At 38.2% G+C, this 20,367-nt stretch overlaps 1 protein-coding gene across 1 annotated transcript in view; it reads right to left on the bottom strand.

Annotated features, from left to right (window-relative positions):
* Nucleotides 1-20,367, bottom strand: part of OSBPL10 (oxysterol binding protein like 10) — a 114,321-nt gene that overhangs the window by 57,528 nt on the left and 36,426 nt on the right. The window contains exon 4 of the mRNA XM_040077556.2: nt 13,038-13,229. Within this exon, the coding sequence (XP_039933490.1) occupies nt 13,038-13,229 (192 nt within the window). The remainder of the gene's footprint in view (nt 1-13,037; nt 13,230-20,367) is intronic.

Here is a 20,367-nt window from a genome sequence, read left to right as displayed (position 1 = left end):
TAAACACTGCAGAGCAACTGAACTTTTGCCTTGACTTAACTATTGAAAAGTGTTCTCAGACTACTCAAGGTAGTTACTTGCTATGTTCATCTTACTACTAGACAAAGGAAATTTTCTGACGAGGATCTACAGACTTCACTTTTTTCTTCAGTAAAGTCATGTAACACATCTTTCAATGGGATTCCATCTACAGCATACAAGCTAGGAAGACAAAATTACAGCTTAATATATAACTAAGGTGAAATAACTAAGAATAGAGGCTGCTGCTGGAAGTATTCCAACAGCTAACAGAAATCTCTTATCAAGATGATTTTCCACTTCAGCTTATAAAGTGTCTAGTGTAGAAACACGTACAAGACCAGATGACCACCAGTAACACTTTGCTTGCAATAAAACCTGACCTTCAGATGAAAAAGAACCTCCTTAAACTGTAAACAGGAAAGAATTCTACCCACAAAGCTTCAATCTGGAATAAGACCCACAGTAGCCTCTGTGAACATTACTATGCTAATGAGAAAAAATGTTTTAAGGAAGGATCCTAAAACATCAAGTGAGATACTTTGGAAGTGGCTTGGAAAGATGGAACCAGATAATGACATCCCTATCAGCTGTCCCTTCCTGATTACTGCTTCCCTCCCATTACCAGGAATAAGCACGAAATTCTCCATTATCATCACCTCAGGACAGCAGCCAGCTTGACCTCAATTATTTTAACGAAGCAAACAATGAACATTAAAATTGGAATGACTTGTTATGTAATAATTATTAAGGCCCAGACACACACAGCCTATCAACAAAGCTTCAAAGGAGCAAGTTAATTTTCATTTGGCATGTAATTTGCAGACACAAAAAGCGACAGAACAAACAGAACTATACCTCAGACAATCAGGATGGAAGCTAATCACCAGGGCACATTCCTTCTTCTCTTCAGCCCTTGCCTCTACTTTCACAATTCAATTTTTTTCCCTCAAAGGAGAATGAAAACAAGCTCTCTCCACCCCCATCTATTATTTTGTTGTCTTTTCCCTAACCAGGAACCCACCATCTCTGTAACAGGAAAAACTAAAAAGTCAGTTGCTACATATCTTCATTGTATCAGCTAACAAAACAGTATTTCCTTTGGGGTTTTGTTGTGGCTTTTTGTGCTCGGCCTTGTCACCACACGCTCCACAGGGCGGCTCCTTGGGAGGAAAACCTTCCAGAGCAAACGTCAAATGTCATCAGGAATGGGTCTGAAAGTCTACGACGACCAGAAAAACAGGCAGTAGAGGCTGACTCAGTTGTTTCCTGTTCGCAGCTGCTCTTACCAACCTGCTGCTGTCCCACTCCTCACCATCAGCACCTCCCATGGCTATGAGCTCTCCATAAACCTCAGCACAGGGTTCACTCTCCAAGGAGCAGCTCTTATTTACCTACTTCTGTCATGAACATTTTAAATTGGCTAGTTAATTTTTTCATATACCAAACATGAAACTACGCTCTTTTTTTTACACATTCAATTCCTATTTTGTATCTTCAAATTCTGCAACTGGGACACTTCCTGCGTATCCTTACAATATAATACAACTCTATTTTGCACAGACAACATTCATTAATCATTTGATGAACTACAGACATCTTCTCATTGGCCTACTATCCAGTAGCTTATTACCACACCTGCGAGCTCCCTTGTTATTAGTTGCACAGCTACAATAGTAACACTTCATATTTTGCAGGTCTGAATACTACTGCTTTAGTCCATAAAGTTACTAGATTTGGGGGAGAGAAGAAAAGGGGGACACACGTCTTTTTTGCTGAATGGTCTGAAAGCCTTAAACATTCCATGCCATAGCAGAGGAGGAAATTCTCAGTTAATTGTGGTTCAGGTACATGAGAGGAAGCTCCTCCCTTTAAAATAGGCAGAAGCTCAGCAAGAAAGGGATGTAACCTACCTGTTTTACAAAAGCATAATTTCTGTTCAGAAGAATGAAAGACAGGATATATTTAACAGATCTATCTCCAGACACCAAAAAGTATATGATATTTGTACCTGTCAGTGTTCTCTGGGACTTCATGAAGATGCTTTATTTGGATGCAAAACACTCCCAAGGACAATCTGAGTGTTCTGAGTTTCTAAAGAAGTCAGCTTCTTATATCTGGGAAGTGGAGAGACACCAGAGAGAGCTTCACAGCCCTTGCACCAACAAATGGTTAGTAAAGAGGATAGAAGCAGTTCTGGCAGGATCCCCGAGATCAGAAATCTCAGCTAAACAACCCACCTACGTCAGGTCAAAACAAATCGAATGCTTCCCTTTGCCACCTCCTTACCACACGTAACAACCCCAGACAGAAGGTTAAATGCATGCTTTCTGTATTCAATCTGTCCTCCACACCTGAGAAATGAGCTACTGAATGATAAAAAGAAAACTGGGGGCTGGGGTGAGGAAAAGACCTTGTGTCCATGCAGACAGACTAGGACAGAAAATCCAGATTTTGCCAGAGAATATTTAAGTATAGACAGACAACCATGGATTTTCTAAACTAGAGGATGTTTTTAGTCTTAATCAATACTCTGATATATATTCAGCTTTCTGTGAGTGGCTTCATATTATACAGGAGAGTGAAAAAATAGGAGGGGAGGGAACCTTTTTCTGTTATTCTCCCAAAATCTTTTAATAATTCTGATACCTTCTTGCTGCCTAAATCTGAAGAACACTTCTCCCTCACAAAAACAACATCAACTTCATGTCGTTTTCCCTGTGGAAGAGGAACATTTACAAACAAACCAAAGTACTAAAACACTAGAGAAAAATACAATTCCTCTGATAGTGTCAGCTAAGACTGTTCCATGGAGCCACTCCACGAGCCTTTAGGTGGAAAGTGAAATCTTTTTAGAAAGAGCTGGTTGCCATAAGAAATACATAAGTGAAAGTATGTGATTCAGACAAATTGTATCAATAAGCACTGTGTTTTCCCACAAATCAGAGTGAGTAAGCTATTTTTCTGCAAAATGATCAGTATCAGCCTAGCACTGGTCACTTTGCCACTGGAGGGAGGTGTCGGGGAATCAATCCTGCCTGTTGCAGGAGACATGACAGTTTTCCTCTTTTGCCTGTGGTGTTAAGAGCTCCCTGTGAAATCTCCATGTGTCTGGGTAACACATGACATTTTGTACAAAAATAAACTAGTAAGTGCTGGGTTCCCTCGCCATGAATGCTTTTCTCGAGTATTTCCTATTAACTATATCCTACTAATAGCCATCCATTGAGACTTTGCATTTACTGTAAAACACAACTCAATGGGAGCAGAGAGTTGGAATCTCAAGGAAAAAATCCCAGGGAAGAGAAAAAGGAGTTCCCAAGGTTGTTTCCCCCACCTCAAGTTGCTTTCAGTGATCCAGAACCAAAAAATTAGAGAAGTAAAAGGAAGGAGTCCATAAATTCAAGTAAATCTCAGAAGGCTGCTGGCTGCCATCTAGCCAAGCAGGAAGCACACTGTTCTATTTTAAACCACAGAATAGAGCACTGAGAGCAGTTTATAAAAAGAACTTTGTGGGAAATTATTCTTATGCAATTTTACTATAAAAATTACCTTGCAAAGTCGTTCTTTTTAGTCATTAAGTGTTACTCATAAGCAGATGTCATCCTGTGTGCTCTTTTGAGTAGCAGTTTTTCTTACACTTCGGAAGGATCATTATGCTAAAGTTAGCAGCTATAGCCCTGATCTGGAAAGCGTATTTTGATTATCAGAAATTTAGGCTCATTTGTGAATTTCAAACATTCAAAAGAGCTCCTAAAATGTTGGTGCTAGCCATTAGGTCAACATTAGCAATCACAGGAAAATTCTATCAGTTTACTGCAACATAGGACACAATCGATAAAAGGTGGGGTTTGGACTTCGAGTGAAACTAGTCTTCAGAAGAGAAAGGGGCATGTTGAATATAAATTACATATTTCAACATGAGTAGCTTCAAGGATACAGAGGTGTCTGTCAGAATATCTGGTGCTGGAAAAAGTAACTCCAGATCTTTTAAAATTATTATTAATATTATTATCATCATCATCACCACCATTATTATTAACATTATTATTTTTATTAGTTCCATTTCACCTGGGAATATACAAACATACATACTGCCACTCAGAGAAGTCCACTATCCCATACAGCATGCAAACTTCTGATGTAAAGTCCCAGTGCTTTCTCCCTTTCCCAGGACCTTTCACCCCTCCTCCCAATTAGCCACTGAACTTGTAGTGTCCAAGCATAAAACTGAATTTTGTTTCTGTCATTTAAAAAGCTCTCAGGTGTGCATAGATATTACTTCCCCATCTTGCAGTCAATTCACCTCACATTTTCTGAGAAGTCAGTGAGCTGTCAGTACCAAGGCTATCTAATCTTCCCATCCCTGAGTATTCCATAAAGCGTAGCTCTATAGCTCATGACAAAGCACTCCAAGTCCATCCCTTTGACTTCTCCCCATGTACAAAAGCTGTCAGCAGGTTTAAGTTGTCATAATTAACTTTACCACACTGAATGACTCAACATACAGTATCAGTTTTGAGTAGCCATCTTGTGACCCACTGGAATATGGCTAAAGCACCTTTATATCACAACTTTTCCACAAATCCATGTGTTTTGTGCCTGTCAGCCTAGACCTATCAATAAAACTGCAACTGGATAACTGGGGTTCTTGGAGAAAAACTGTAAGCAGTAATCCCAGAACACAGGAGGTACCACCAGAAAAATATACTAAGTAGGTGTAAGAATATACGACTATGCTTCCCAGAAAGTGGCACAGGGAAGAGACGAATGCATGAACCATAATAAAAATTAAAAATAATTCATCAATGACAGGTATACACCTAGTATCCACAATAAAATGCTACTTTAAAGCGTATGTCAGATTCCGGCAGATGTAGTTCAGGTTTGCTTGTTGGATGAGATGTTGCTAGCCATCATCTTATTAGCCATTTTTTAAAAGCATACTGTCAGAAATCAGAATTGCAACCAAGAAGCAGATAAGAAGCTGCTGAAAAGCACCTATGTAGCACAGTTTCCAAAGCATTCAACACCTGCAAGACAAGCATTACAGTAAGAACAAGCAGCAAAAGCTGTCAGAGAGAGAGCTTTGTTAAATAACTAAGAGCTACAGTGCTAACTATTCACGTTTGCTGTAAACTCAAAATGTTTCTTCTGTTTCTTAGAGTAGCATTCAGTACACTTTAGGTGTTACACAAGGAGCCGAAGATTACAGTAAGCCCACAATAAAAGTGTATAATAATGTAAACTTAACGCTATGCTTAAAATGTATGAGCCATTTCTATGGTTACTTTCCTCTTGAGGCCATTTATATAAGTATTTTCTGTACTTAGTATTTGAAACTTGGCTAGCCACCTAATATTACACTGTCATATATTACCACTGAGAACATTCAAAAATACCTTCTACTTAATTTAATAAAATTAGCACATAAGTGTGGGTTAACAAAATGGCCCGCTTATCTTGGAAGCAGTAATTTGTATTACGGAGTTGCAGAAGGTGCCCCCTTGTCACCCTTGTTCAGGGTTTGCTGTGCAAATCATCGCTGCACCAGCCAGCCACGCAGAAACCTGCACTGGAAACAAGACCATGAGATGCAATCCCCTCATCCAAGAAAAGATTTACTGAAGTATGTTTTCTTTAAAGCTTAATTTTCAAACAGACTCTGATTTTAAACTACTGCAGTATTTGTGCTATAATTGTGAAAGAAAACAACCCTGTAGTTTTCAAAAAATGCAGGTATGTGTATGACATGCTATGCTGTTTTATCTGTGCACATAAAGCAAGAGTTGAATTTTGTACATAAAGCAGAATTAAGTAGCAGTTTTGACGCCACACAGAAACTGGAGACTGAATTCCCTTCAAATGTAACTTCTCTCAGGATCCCTTGGGAACCTACCATTTACTTGAAATATAATTAAATGTTTTAATAACTGTAAAGAATAATCTTGGCTTCTCTGCAATTGCTTGAGAAAATGAATGCTGCAGCAATCTCTGAATGTAGTTATCATACGTGCTGTATTACCCCTAATTTATAAATTGCCATTTATTAAATGATGGAAAATTATCATCTTTGCACATGCTCAATTACTGCTAAACTACAGGCTGAAAAAAAATGAAAAGAAGCCATGTTTGTGTAACTCATTTTTCAGGTTTGAAGAGGAAGCCGGCAGAAGGAAATATCAGAAATAATGAGCCAGGTTCATTCTTGACATAACCTGTATGGACAAACATGTAATTTCAGTAGAACATTTGCTCTATGATTCCCATAGCAACCTTAATTTTCCCTGCCTGGGTATCTGGAACCCAGGATGACTCAACCTTCACATGAATACAAAATCAAATGCACAGAACAAAGTGTTGTTTAGGAAGATGCTACTTACAAGCACTCTTAGTGACCTCAAATATATGGCAAACACAAGGTAAACGTTCAGAGATCAGAGAAGTATTCAGCTCATGTTTATTTAATGACAACAATTAGTTTATAGTATCAGAATAATTTCCATCTCCTCACCCCCAAAGTGAGACAGTTAATGCTATTTACTAATTTTTATAAGCACATGTCCACTGACTCCTCCGGGAGGTGCTAGACTGACAACGTCAGAGATTTCACCATCCCATTTACTCCCCTAGGAGCCATGTTTCCATTGATCTTAGCAGGCCTAACTTGACATAGAATAAGCAGATACAGGAGAAGAGACGTCTGTAGACAAGACAAACAGCTCCAAAAAAACTGCCACAGAAGACACCAAAGAACTGCATCTGTTCTGCATGCTCTCAATTCTGCTTTTCTTTCTAAGGAGATGAAGGGCAGGCAATCACAAACACTGCTGTACAGCCAGAAGAACATTTCTGCATGCTCACACTGGTATTTTCACACTGTTCAAGATCACAGGTTTCTAAAACAGAGGGCAACAACAATTCAGAAGAAAGTGCAGAGGTAATACCTGCAGCTGCCCCTTTTAGACCTCATGTTAGGTTCGAAACTGGTTTATACTGTTACAGATTTAATGCCTCTAAACAAATCATAATGGCTTCTGTTAAAACCCAGCTCGAAGCAATCCTTTTGGTATCACACAGCTCAGCTGCAACTGAGCTGTTAAATGTACCTGTAACACAAATTTGTATTACGATGCTTCTCAATTCAAAAAGTGTATCTAAGCACAGTTAAATAGTAGTAGCTGTAGTATAACTTATACTGCCATGTTCTGTGTCAAATATCAACTACTGAATTAAGGCTTAAGGCCTCATTCAGTTTGTATTGACGTCAAGGGAGGCAAAACTGACACAAAGGTTTTCTGCTGTCTTCTCTTCTGCTTCAACTTTTCTTCAAGCCAAGAAGTATCCATTGCTTTCTGAGAAACAGCTGGTTTTGGTCTGAGTTTTTTCCAAGCACTTTTACATTACCTCTTTTAGAGTGGAGCCATTCTTCTGTTTTTCACACACAAATAATTAAAGTGATAATTTTCTGACAGTGAGTTTGCAGACAAATGGAAATGTAATACTTACAATCAATATAAAGTATAGATGCAGTGTCCTGAGGATGTAACCTCTTCAGTAACGTATCTCATTTTCTGATTAGCATCCACCTATAGTTAAAGACTACTTATCTTGTATGTATTATGATGTACTTGATAGAAGATGATCAATAGGATGAGCTTTTACTAATTTCTTATGTAAAATGGGGGGTTGGATGAAGTTATTTTAAATACAAGTCCAGGAAAAACTGGAGAGCTGTAACTATACTCCTCTGTGTTTTCTCTATTCCTTTTCCAAAATTGCCACTCTCTGTACCACCGTATTATATTTTCAAATGAACAGAATACAGAATACAGCTGGATTTCAGAACTGAAACAGTTTAAATATTTCCTGCAGTACCTATGAGAGATGAAATGCCCTGGTCAGTCCAACTGAGGAACCTGTCTAGACTGTTTCTACTATGCCAGTTGTGAAATGCAGGAAGACTCCAGTTAAAAGAATGAACCACAAACCACCACAAAGAAAACATCACAAAGTAACTTTTAATACTGAAACATAGCTAGAAAGAAAAGTGAACATGATATGAGGTAACTAGTTGTATACCTGACTAGCAAAGTCACAGCAACACAGGCTTGAGCAGTGCTAGCGTAGCTGCAATCCAGAGTTACCACCTCTCCCCCAATAAAGCATTATGAGGCCACAAAGACTGTAGTTAGCACAGTTCAGCAGCCCATCCTACCTCCTTACCTTAGGTGGATATGAGATCATTTTCATCTCCTCAAAGCAAATATTCAATTTATTACTCATGCAGACTTAAAGGTCATCTTTGTTACAAAGCTAGCTCTCAGCTTCCTGCACTCCAAAATCAAGGTGAGAACCGCCAGTGAAAGCACTGATCTAATATACTGCATTTCTCCCCACTTACATAAAGTAATTTTACACATAATTAGACACATACTTTCAAAAACACTTATATTATTAACAGGATTTTAAAATGTTCTTTGTGCATACTTCACACTGTCTGAGCATGATGTCCTGTTCAAGGAGCTGATTCCATTTTTTTTCCTACATCCTTATTGCACAACCCCACAGAACCTCAGCACTATGCCAAATATCTAGAGATGCAGCATTCTTTTTGCTAGGACTCACATTAAACCTTATCTATTGACCTTTCCACATACATACTTTCAACAAACAAAAGGAGAACAAAAAAATTGAAATAAAAAAGCAAAAACCTAGCTTTTTCAAAGCTGCAAAGTAAAATTTGGCATAGGTCAAAAACCATCAAGATTTCCCCCGCTACCAGCTTAAACTTTTATTACAAAGCTTTAACATCAACACACAGCTTGGTGTATGTCTTCACATAAAGTTCACATGCGTGCAAGTCCTGCAGGTCTGAATGTGTCCCCAAGTGCTTTAAGTACAGCATCTCCTTCGCCACCTACAATGCTGCCTGTGCAGCGCTATAATTCTGTAACACAACAAACATTTCTCCACAGAAAACAACATCCTTTTGTGCTAACAGTCACAGAGTCACAGTTCCTAACTTTGCTATCCAAATATTACAGTGACCTGAAGACATTCACTTCTCACTTGAAAAATTCTCAAAAGTGTTTTAGAATCCTTTCTTTTGCCCAGTAACCACATAAAATTGGACAAGTGTAGCCCCAGAAAACTGCTCTTAAACCTCACTCCATGAAGCCCTAGGTCCAAGTCCTAGATTTCCCCAAAGGAAGCAAAGAACTTAGCTGCCTAATTCCTTCAGGAATCAAATAGTAACTGTTTATATATGGAAAAGGATGTGCAAGAAGCAGTAGGATTGTCATCTTACCAAAAAGCAGTCCTTTCCAAGTTCTAGGACTGCCCACTGGCACATAAGAGCTGTTACACTGGCAGAGGCCCCATGAAATCTGGATCTCCCTGTACCAAATGTTCAGAAACCCATGCTGATGACTAGTCAGGGTATCAAAAGTTGTAACAAACAATTTTCAAAGTGATAAGAAAATCCTTCATTGGCTTTTTTAAATTGTGGGAAGAAATATTTCTCTGGACTTCTTTTAGTTTATTTTCGCTAAATGTCTGTAAATAATTAATATAAATTACTACAAAATCTTCATACACTTGGTCCTTTAACAACAAGGGTAACAATGGCAGAGTTTGTACAAGGCTGTACTCTCAGCCAAAATAAACACCCTTCTGACCATTCTGTCACTATTGTTCAGTTCAGTGACAGCAAAAACTTAATATGAAGCATGATGTGGCCACTTGGCTTAAACTTCCAGTTGATTTTAACCACCTACAGTAAAGGAATCTGAAAGAATAACTCTTACCATAAATTTCTAACAGGATAATAATATGCACAGTTTTAAAAACAGAATTAAATTTCAAGACCACAGAGACTTAGGTTGCCATAAAATCACTTACTAAAAAATTAACTCGAAGTACCGCTTTAATGCTAAGTTATGGTGCAAATAAAGAGGCAGAATCTCTAATAATTCTGCATAAAGTGCAACATGATGCAGATCATTTCTCACAAGTTAATATACAGTTAATTTTAGTTTTGATGTAACATTCCATAAATCAGTGTGGACTGCACTATTAACACCAAGTTAATATAAGCAAAAATCTGATTTAAGAGAACAATATTAAACAGCATAAAAAATTACTTTTTTTTATGATGAAAAGTAATGCTCCTGAGCTCCTTTTCAATTCAACACTACACAAAAGTAGGTCAAGTAATAAAACATAAATTTTTTATACCAGTCAAAATCTCCATACTTATGCTCAATTTTAACTTATCAAAATTTGGAAAAAAGATAAAATTCCAATTTCACAACAGACACACTATTACATGTGTCATTTTGCAGATCTAGACAGTTGTACTTACTACATTTATATGATTTTGCATGTCAGTTTGGTGCTAAATAGGCCTCTTTGCTACAATTAGTTTCATGCTAAAATTCTCTAACCTGTTAAAAATATAACTAAATCGACCAGAACAAACCACAGAAGGAAACGTTGTTGATTCTTACCGTGTTGCTTACTCTTATTATGAAGTGAAGAGGGGGGGGAAAGAACAATCAAGTATTACTGACCATCTTGCATTATATAAAATATAGGAATATATTCTGCCCTATTTGCAACATGGAGATACACCTCATTTTTTTCCCAAATAATATGGCCAAGCTAGCAAACACCGCATGTGCCCCTTTTTGCAGCATTACTGTTCTTCAAAGATCTCATACCTAACATGGTAGTACTACCATATCATAGCACTGTTGTGAAATTTAAAATACACATGCTTCCTCTCATTTTCCAGAAGCTGATCAACTTTTTCCATTGACTCAACTACTGTATTTATAAGGTGCAAAATTTGCTAATGCAATCCTATTTATAGAACAATTTAAAAAAGAACTTATTTGCCTGTCTAAGCTTCAATGGGATCATTCAATGAAGGGAACACTAACATTGATCTATAATCCTTTTGCTGTCTCTTCCCTTCATCCAGACCATACTAAACAAATTTCAGATAAAAAGCAAAGATTTGGGCATTGAGAAAAGGATTAACTCACTCTCACTGTACTTTTAGCTCCTATTTTTCATTGTTTCATATTAAAAAACAGGACTAGAACAGGTTTAAGCACACTTTTGTGAGGGGCTCTGGACGTACCTCTTTACTGATACATTTAACAAGGGAGGGTGGATCTTACAGTCACCAATTGACTCATATACAGAACAAAGATACTCCCTGAAAACACAGATACCATGTACCCAAGTCTATTGCATTCACTCTGGAAAATAGGGGAAAAGAAAATGCACAGAGCATGCTGTTGAAATAAAATCTGCTTTTTTCATCTGGAAAAAACAGACTTATCCTTTCACAAGATGGAAACAACATCAGTTAAGAGGCCATTTTTTACACAAATTATACACTGGGAAAGAGGGCAGAAGGTCAGATTTCTCCACTGCTGTGCTCTTCTTTAGGAGGCAACACACACACACAAAATATCCAACACATAAAAAGGTAAACTTCACACATTGTCTTATGAAATTTGTTTATGCATCATTCATCTTAGAAACCACTTTCTCTCTCTGAAAAGCACTCATTTCTTTCAGCCATCACTTTATCTTCAGTGTCTGAGGAGTTTTTTTCATTACTACTGCAGCCCTCTAAAAGGAACTGGTGTTGCAGCTGAGGTACCATTCAAATCAAACAAAACAAAAAAATTACCTTCCATCATTACAGATTGAAATCCTGTAATAGTTACCTTTTTTGGACTGACATCACATGCCAATACACCTCAAACAAGTGAGTCAGCAATTCACTGGCTTTTCTGCTGGGATGATACCTGACCTCTTATTCACTGTTTTACTACAGGTTAGTATTTATTTCTTCCAGTGTAGTTCTTTGCAACTGACAGCTTTTTTTCCTTCCCAACTTATTATGATCAGCACAGACACTAATGCTCTCTTTTAAATTGCTGTCAGCCTTACTCAGCTTCATTCCATAAAATTGCAACAGCACCCACAGTTGATTTTATTAATAGGTTTAAGGTTTAATGCATTCTGAATTCAATGAGAGCAAAACATTTAGCATGCTAGAAACAACCTGGGGGAGCTGATTGGTAGACAAAGACAGGATATTTTTATAAAAAACAAACAGATGTGTATTTTCTATTATATAAAGAACATGTGGGTGACATTCAGACAGTGAGTTCTTAATTTCTAATGTTAACTAGAAGAAAAACAAGCATTCGTCCTCAGGATGAGCAATTTAGGCCTTCATTGAGAGCACATCCCAAGAATTCATTCAATTTCTTAACATGAAAGACAAACCAAAAAATCGTAAGGGATGAAAGATGAAAGTGTGTTCTGTGAAAATCTGCCATACTATTTAAGCTTAAAACTTTGTACTGTTTATGTTGTCTGGAAGACAGACTTAAATGGGTATGAGTTAAATTTCTTAAAACACTAGCACAAACAAGCTTTGAAAGAAACCAGCTTTCTTCTTTGGTTTTCATGCCTTTGATACAGACGAACCATTTTTCCTTTGCAAGGGCAGCAATATAAACTTGACACAAAGTTAAGACTACAGCAGTATAGCAACAAACTGCTGAGCATGGGGAGCTATGCCTTCATTCACACATTCATCAGACTTATTCAAGTAGTTTTTTTCCAGCTATATTTAAATGCTTCAGGACCCACTTTCCAGTCTGAAAGATACGGCTGCACACAGCTTCAAAGAGATTCTCCTCCAGTACTGCAACACCGCTGCAAAGTCTGGGAGCTGTTGCCAATCTACTTCACTGTTAAGCATGTGTGCACACCAATTTTAACACCAGCATAAAATAATCTGTATACACCTGACCTGAAGCTGAACCACAACTAAAGCCCACCTCTTGCTCAGCAAAAGGATCGAAACAAAGCAGCCATAAAGTAGGAAACAAAGAGAATCGTTAACTTGTCAGACTCAATTGCTTATTCTAAAGCAAAATAAGCACTTCCAAGCTACAGCAAAACAGCAGATGTTTCTCTCTTACCTCTCTGACTTCATGGAGTTGACCAGACCGCTGGCTCTTCGCTCTTCGAGCAGCTGCAGGTGATTTGTGATGTGTGATGGTTACAACAGTTGGCCCACTTTGACTCATGTGTTTCTGGCCACTCGGAGATGCAGAATTAACTGTCCCAGGTGGCAGCAGAGATGAGCTTCTGCTTCGTGAGGATGAGATGCTCTAGAACAAGCAAGAGGATTGGGATATTAGCAACCTTTACAGAAGTAAAAATTCACAATTCAGGCTATACATTTGTATTGTTCTACTTTTCTCACAAACTTAAATCTGGAGGTGTAACTGATTTATTCCTCCTGAACCAGATGCATGGCTCAGCAGAGTGGAAACATTAAAGCTATAGCTTTTGTTTCTTAGCTTGACTGAAACTGGTCTTTGCAAAAATCTTCACAAATTCTTACATAATAGTATGCTGCTTAGTTCTTACAATCCTACTTTTTAGGAAAGCTTAGGAAAGATTTTGCAGAGTAACAACAACGCCAACACAAATATATTTTATAAAACCACTGACCAACAATTCACCAAACTGGTGTGAACAGCAAGGAAGGAAAAAATCTTAACGTTTTCACTTGTTTTCAACATCAGAGGAGGTGCAATTTTACAAAGGCTAATCTAAACACCAATTAAACATTAACATTTGAAACAAAACATAGCTTAAAGAAATCAACACATTTTGGGAGTAAGCTTGGGATAAACCTAGTTACAAAAAAAGCCAGAAATAAATCTCCAACAGTATCTGCAGTACGAATACTTTTAACCTTTATAAATCAGTCAAGGTACTCGGTTTTTATCTAACCATCTGTCAGTGTTGCTATCTCCGGTTGCTCTCCACAGATCTCAAACACAAGTTATCCTGAAGGTCTATAGGACACCAATTCTCAATCAAGTTCAGATGGGCACCAGATCACCATGGGACATCATATATAAAAGTGCAATAAAAAAAAGTTTCTCCCTTCTATTTGAACTGTTAATTGCATCTGTAAGGTCAAAACTGAAACAGAGTAACTTCTACCTCATGAAACGAAACCAATTCGGAGAGTAATATTAAGTAGCACTTTAGGAGTGAGGAAAATACTCAGCCCTACTAGTAAAACACCTTTCCACCTCACCTTCAAACCCTGCACAAATAACAAGGGCAAGCTACAACATTGCTGAGACAGTCATCATCAACACAAGGTACTTCTGAGCCTGCTGGTGAGTACACAAAAGTATTCCTTGGGTATAATCTCCCTTCTTATACCTTACACGACACTTTTTGCAATTCTGTGGTAATGTTCAAACCAAGGTTCCACCTAGCACTGCAATTAAAGTCAGGCTGCATGTTACCACCACACTGACTGTAAAGGACAAGGCAGATTACTTGGCAGAGGAGGAGTAAAACAAGTAACACAGTCCCTCTGCCACCCCCACACAAAACTAGGCTTGAGACTTTTTGAAGGTTTAAAAAATGGATTATCACATTGCCACTGTGCAAAGAGCTACTAATCTCAGAGAAATAGCTATTATTCCACTGGTCTAGACTTAACATTTACAAATGCTTCCAAGAGTGATGGTCTGACTACTTTTGAAATGAATATATTCTTTTCTACCATGGCCAATAAGATTACAGTAATAAGCATCTATTCAAACATTATCCACCCTGGCTGATAAATCATAATTGCATTAAAACTGGATTTGACTCTAAGGCAAAAAAGCAGCACAAGGTATAATTTGTCAGAAGGGCACAGAAGGATGCTAGGTTTATAATTCATCTTCCATTTGAAAGACCATGGCTTAGACATAACTACAATTAAAATAAGAGCCAGAGGAAAAAGTATTTGGGAGAAAGAAGGGGAGGAAGGAAAATTAATTTCCTTTTTCAAATATATATTCCACAGAAAAGGGTATTCCCAGTAAATAAGAGTGGAATATGCTTCACTAATGTCTGTTTTTCAAACTGACTAGTATCAGAATACTTCTGAAATAAATTTAGAGTGCAGAGGAAAAACAAGATGATTTTATTTTTTTAAATGAAAAATCAACTTCTCTTTTAGGTTAATAAAAGTTATTTTTGTTTTAGAATGAAATCTCTTGACATTCACTGACATTTCAGTACCATACTATCGCTGTAATAAAAATACACAGCTGCTACTTTCATATAGCTAAACAGATCCTAAGTTTCAGACAAACAGCAGAGATGTAAAACAGTGAGTTTTCCCATTAGTTTCGCTTAAAGGAAAACAGTACTCTGTGAGAGGTGAAGTCTTAGTATGTTCTGAGTTTCTTGAGGAAGAGCTATAGCCCTGCACGTAACAGAAGTTAACACAAAACATATATGGAAAAATCCATGCACTGGTTCAGACTGTGGAACCACAGAGCATTTAAGATGGCTTTTCCTAAGTTTTGCCAAGGTATGTGGCAGCTCACAGCAACTTCTGGTGAACAGTCATTTAGGGTTTGGAGTTTGGGGATCAGTGGAGGAGGAGAGAAAGATCAGAAAAAACAGCCCATCTCTAGTTTCAGTAGTGGGTGGTGCTCAAGAAGGCTGTCCTGCTAGAGGGACACTAGGCAAACCCCCATCCCTACATACACAAGTACACAGCCTGGCAAGCGCTGCCCACGTTCCACTGGTGTACTTGACACTCAGCTCTGTTGTGAGGCAAGGCAGAGAGCTTTGTGACCTCTAGGGAGAGATCAGCTCAGCCAGCAAGTCTCCTAGAGCCCTCTGCTTCCCCTTGCAGCACAGAAAAGTCACGAACCCTATGTAGCTCATCCAGGCAGGGAGACTGGCAGTCTGGAATTCGTGTGGTCTGTGCCAAGTATCAGAGCTAAATACATTGGTCCATGATCAGCTCCTGCAGGCCTGTAAGCAAGCTCTCCTCACCTCTTTGTTTTCTGTCCCTTTATACCCTTCATCCATCTCTCGTGACCCAACATTTCCAAACAATGTGCCAGGGAATTCCCACAGCACAAATACTCCAGCACCTGATTTGGCATTAGTCTTTAGAGGGCACCTGTAACATAGAAACTTTAAATGAGCTCAGCACCAGGACCTCTGGCTACCCATGAAGCCATCTCTAGGCAAGGCCCCATGACAAACAAAAATTTGCATCTTAAAACTTACGAAATCAGTCACAGCCAGTATGCTGTGAATGTCTGCAGGAGGCAGCTTTTACAGCCACTCAAAACCTTTTCAAGTTGGACTCCCCTCCTCCACTGCCATAGAGAACAGCGGCAGAACACTGTGCCTGCTGCATCCAAGAAAATGGGGGAAGCGTCCAATTCTTTCTGACAGCTTCTTCCTGTCACTGCCAAAAGAGAACTCTCCAGGAACTGCACACACAGCCCCTCAGGCACTTTGGAATTTTACAGCACGTTGTCAACACCTATGTCCCAGCCAAACACTTGACTCCGCTTTTGCAGAATTTCTTGAGATTAAACACTGGGAATGACAAGCATCCCTTCTGCATTGACACACAGCTGTGCAAAAATCAGAATCTTCCACTTCTGATAAAATGTGAAAACCTATGTGATGTTTCCACTGCTAAAAGCAGTCTAATTATAAACCATACTATAACAGCCATTAAAGTCACTCTCACAGGAAATCAAAGCAATGACAGTAACTGATGGGCCTTCACGCCTAATCCCTTGCTCTTCCCCCAGCACTGCTCGTATGACTGATCTGCCCTTTTAATTATTATCATACATAATTTTCTTTGGTCTCGCTGCTTTCTGGCTCACAACTAAATAAATAAAAAGATAGCAGAAAATCTGATGAAAGGAAGACATAAGCTCTTCAAAAGTAATGCATAGTGCCAATAATGAGCCAAGAAATCCACAGGCTGAAGCGTCCCAAAAGGACTGCAGATTTTCTTTCCTGAGGCTACACTTTACCATTGCACCAACATTTCGCCTGCTAATAAAATGAAACCAATAAAAGAATAATAAAGAAGCTAATAAAAGATTTATTTGTAACTTGCTTTCACATGGGGTTTTTGACCTAAAGCTAGCTAAAGTATGCTTAGCTAAAACAGATTTGGGTTAAGATTTTTATTTTAGTAGACTGTCCATCCCCAAGACAAAAAAGCAGTACAATGAAAGCTTCCATTTGGATATCAAAAATCCTAACAATTAAAATAATGGAATTGCAGAACAGTAAGTTCGAACTATACTAATGTTTTCATGACTCATTCTCCCAGGAGATGGCCTTTCCTGCTCACAAAGAAGCTGAAGTGTTTTTCACCATTTACCAGAAGCAAACAATTTTGTTTATTTTGGAAAGTAAATGCAATGTTCCAGAGATCAATAAAATAATTTCTGAAGTGAATTGTCATATCTGCTTATGGTTGATAATCATCATTTTCACAGGCACTGTGCCACAGATGTTTTTCTCAGAATAATAATTACCAAAATGACACTCCTTTACTCCTCTGCATATATACAGCACAGAAAACCAATTTCTGCATGCAGCTTTAGAGCTATGGGAAGTCACATGCTGTCAGAAAGTAATTACAATTTCGAGACACCACCATTCACTGTTTTAATTCCCATCTACTTCTTTTCCAATGCATCCTAAGTAAACAAACACTGATAAAAGATAAATGTAGACACAGTTCTGCTTCATTTACATTATAATCATTCACAAATATTAAAATGCAAATGACAGAATCTACATAACATCCAAACTTCAGCACTGCAAAGGGACCGGCTTTTGATGTTTTGCACATTTCTGTCAAGCACCATCTATGGTACTAACTTTCCTGATAGAATATGATAGTGCTTCATCACCTTCAGTAAGGCAATATATGTTTTTTAAGCAAGCGACTATGATAATCGTTCCATCATACAATCTTTTCTTCATCAAGAAGCATTTCAGCATGTTCAATCCTAAACTGATTTTCTTCCATTTCTGTAGAAAAATTTTAGAAGCAGTGAGCAACTCTTATTTTCATGAAGCTTCCAAAGGGAGGAAAAAAGATGTCAAACACACGCCTGTCAACAGCCGAGTACTGCTTTCCTCTCAGCCCCCCTACTGTAAGGATTTCAGCACATGTTTTAATTACAAGTGCCACTCTCTAGCTGACTTCTATAGGTCAGGGATGAGAAGAGGAAGCAGACAAGCATACCAACAGAGGAACAGTGAAGCTCAAAAGGCAGAGCAAGTTGACGCGCACAGAACCAATGCAACACGAAGAAGGACTTGAAATTTTCACTAATGTGGCTTTATGAAAAGTTATCCTGCAGATGTTAAAAATACCCAGCCACTTAGAAATGTAAAGGTATCTCTGTGGCCATTCACTATTAAGGCAAAAAGAAACCTGATAAAACCAAAGATCTATGATAGTCATTCTTCCAGCTGTGAAGAAAAATTGCACATCTGCCTCATACCAATTTGATCAGTTTTAAGTTTGAGGCATTACTGCAGGTGCTGTTTCACATTATAGCCAAACTGCTACTGCAGTTGACACCTGAAAGGGGCAGGTTTGGACATTGTTTTTTCTGACCATTACTCCAGAGAGGTAAGCAAGTAGAGAACCAGAGACAGACACGCATTCCTCAGAGAGCTGGTCAGAGAGCTAAGTTCTTATTAGCAGGATGCCATTTTTTCTACTTCTGATGCCCAACTTAACACAAACTGGAAAAATGACAAAACCCACACAAAAGCAGAAGGCAGCAGAAGGAAGGGAATTGGATTGCAATTTACAGCTGCAAGGAATCAGCAAATGAGTTCAGCTTAAAGATGAATCCACACCATCCAATTTTAAGCAGCCAACTCACTGTGCAGCTCCAAACCAAAAGCTGAAACAACGGAGAGTCTGTCTCCTTATTCTAACACAGACCGAAGCTGAAATTTACCATCTGAGCATAGAAGCGACTTCACAAGATAAAGGTTCTGTTCCCTGTCACATTCCTGATAGAGACACACTGAATATACATAAGTTATAAGCAAATCCAGCAACCAATCCACACACTGGCATTAAGAGAGGATTTAAAAACCTGTGTTTGTTTTCAGCAGTGCTTTTACAGCCACCATCATTAACAGTCAAGAAAAAAGCAGTATGAAAGAGAAGAACTGAAAAGCTTTCAACAATTTCTGGATACAAAATTATTCTTGGAAGTTATCACAAAAATTATGCATATGCCTACTCCTTCTTGAAAGTATTTTATATCGCTGAATTCAAATTTCACTAATGCTTTAATTAAAGCTTGTACAAAATATTCACTGAGAATAGTCTAAAAGAACCAGCAATCCTATCCAGACATAGAAGATTTCTTCCACTACAGTTGATTTGGCACTTATGGAGGTTGAGCAATCTGTAATTAAGTGAAATGAGACTTGCATGGGAATACCAAGAACATTAAGATTATCTGACAGCATGGGAATTATTTGCCAGAGAACACTTAACTTTTACTGCTTTTTTTTTATCATTACCATGTAAAATTTAATTAAGACAAAGTCAGAGACTTCGCTTGTGTTACATCCCCTCATTAACTGTACCGCTCACATTTGGACCATTCATTAGGATGCAACTAAATTTAGTGTTCAGTATATAACTTTTTCTTTTTTCAGTCACTTCTCTATTTAATTTCCTCCACCACTCCAATCCCCAACTGAACCTTTAAAAACAGTCACGACAGCAAGTCATTCAGTAGCATTTTGAAGCAGGCAGTTGCTGCAAAAAAGAAACTAATGCTGATCTAGATCCAGTGCAGCAAGAAGGAATGCTCTTCTCTGAATATTTCATAAAAACAGTGACACAGCTTCAGCTTTGAAAAACATGCTCCAAAATATCACGTTTCTCTACGAATTCCCTTCCAATAATATCTATTCAAGATTTTAAAAATGTGTTCTCTCTCCAGTATGAATGACCTGTCGCTAAGAGTTACTTCGCTGGTGTTCTTGGGAACCTTCCCACTGCTTGCCTGGTTATCCCATTATTATTTTTTTCACATTTAAACTATATTCCACTTGCATAACATAAAATATACCTCTCACTGCATATTTTTCACATCCAATTCTACCTCATTCTAGTGTATGACTCCTAAAGAACAGCTAGAAATTTCTGCATCTCAGTATTTCTGTGAAAAACATGAATTTAAGCTGCAGAAGAAGCTGGGAGCAAACACTCAGATTCCAACTTTCCAGGTGCTGTTCCCAGCAGAGACAGAGCTTGGATTCTGTTCAAATTCCAGAAACCCAGAACACATGAGTATCTGCCTATTCAATGAGAGACAGATAACTTGCAGTTTTCACTTACGACAGCCCTTAAAGCACACAGAGAGGGAGGAATAAAGAGATCCAGCCCTGCTGCCAGCAGAATAA

The sequence above is a fragment of the Hirundo rustica genome, chromosome 1 (assembly GCF_015227805.2).
Source record: "Hirundo rustica isolate bHirRus1 chromosome 1, bHirRus1.pri.v3, whole genome shotgun sequence".
Lineage (NCBI taxonomy): Eukaryota > Metazoa > Chordata > Aves > Passeriformes > Hirundinidae > Hirundo > Hirundo rustica.
This window is presented reverse-complemented; position numbering and strand designations above follow the sequence as displayed.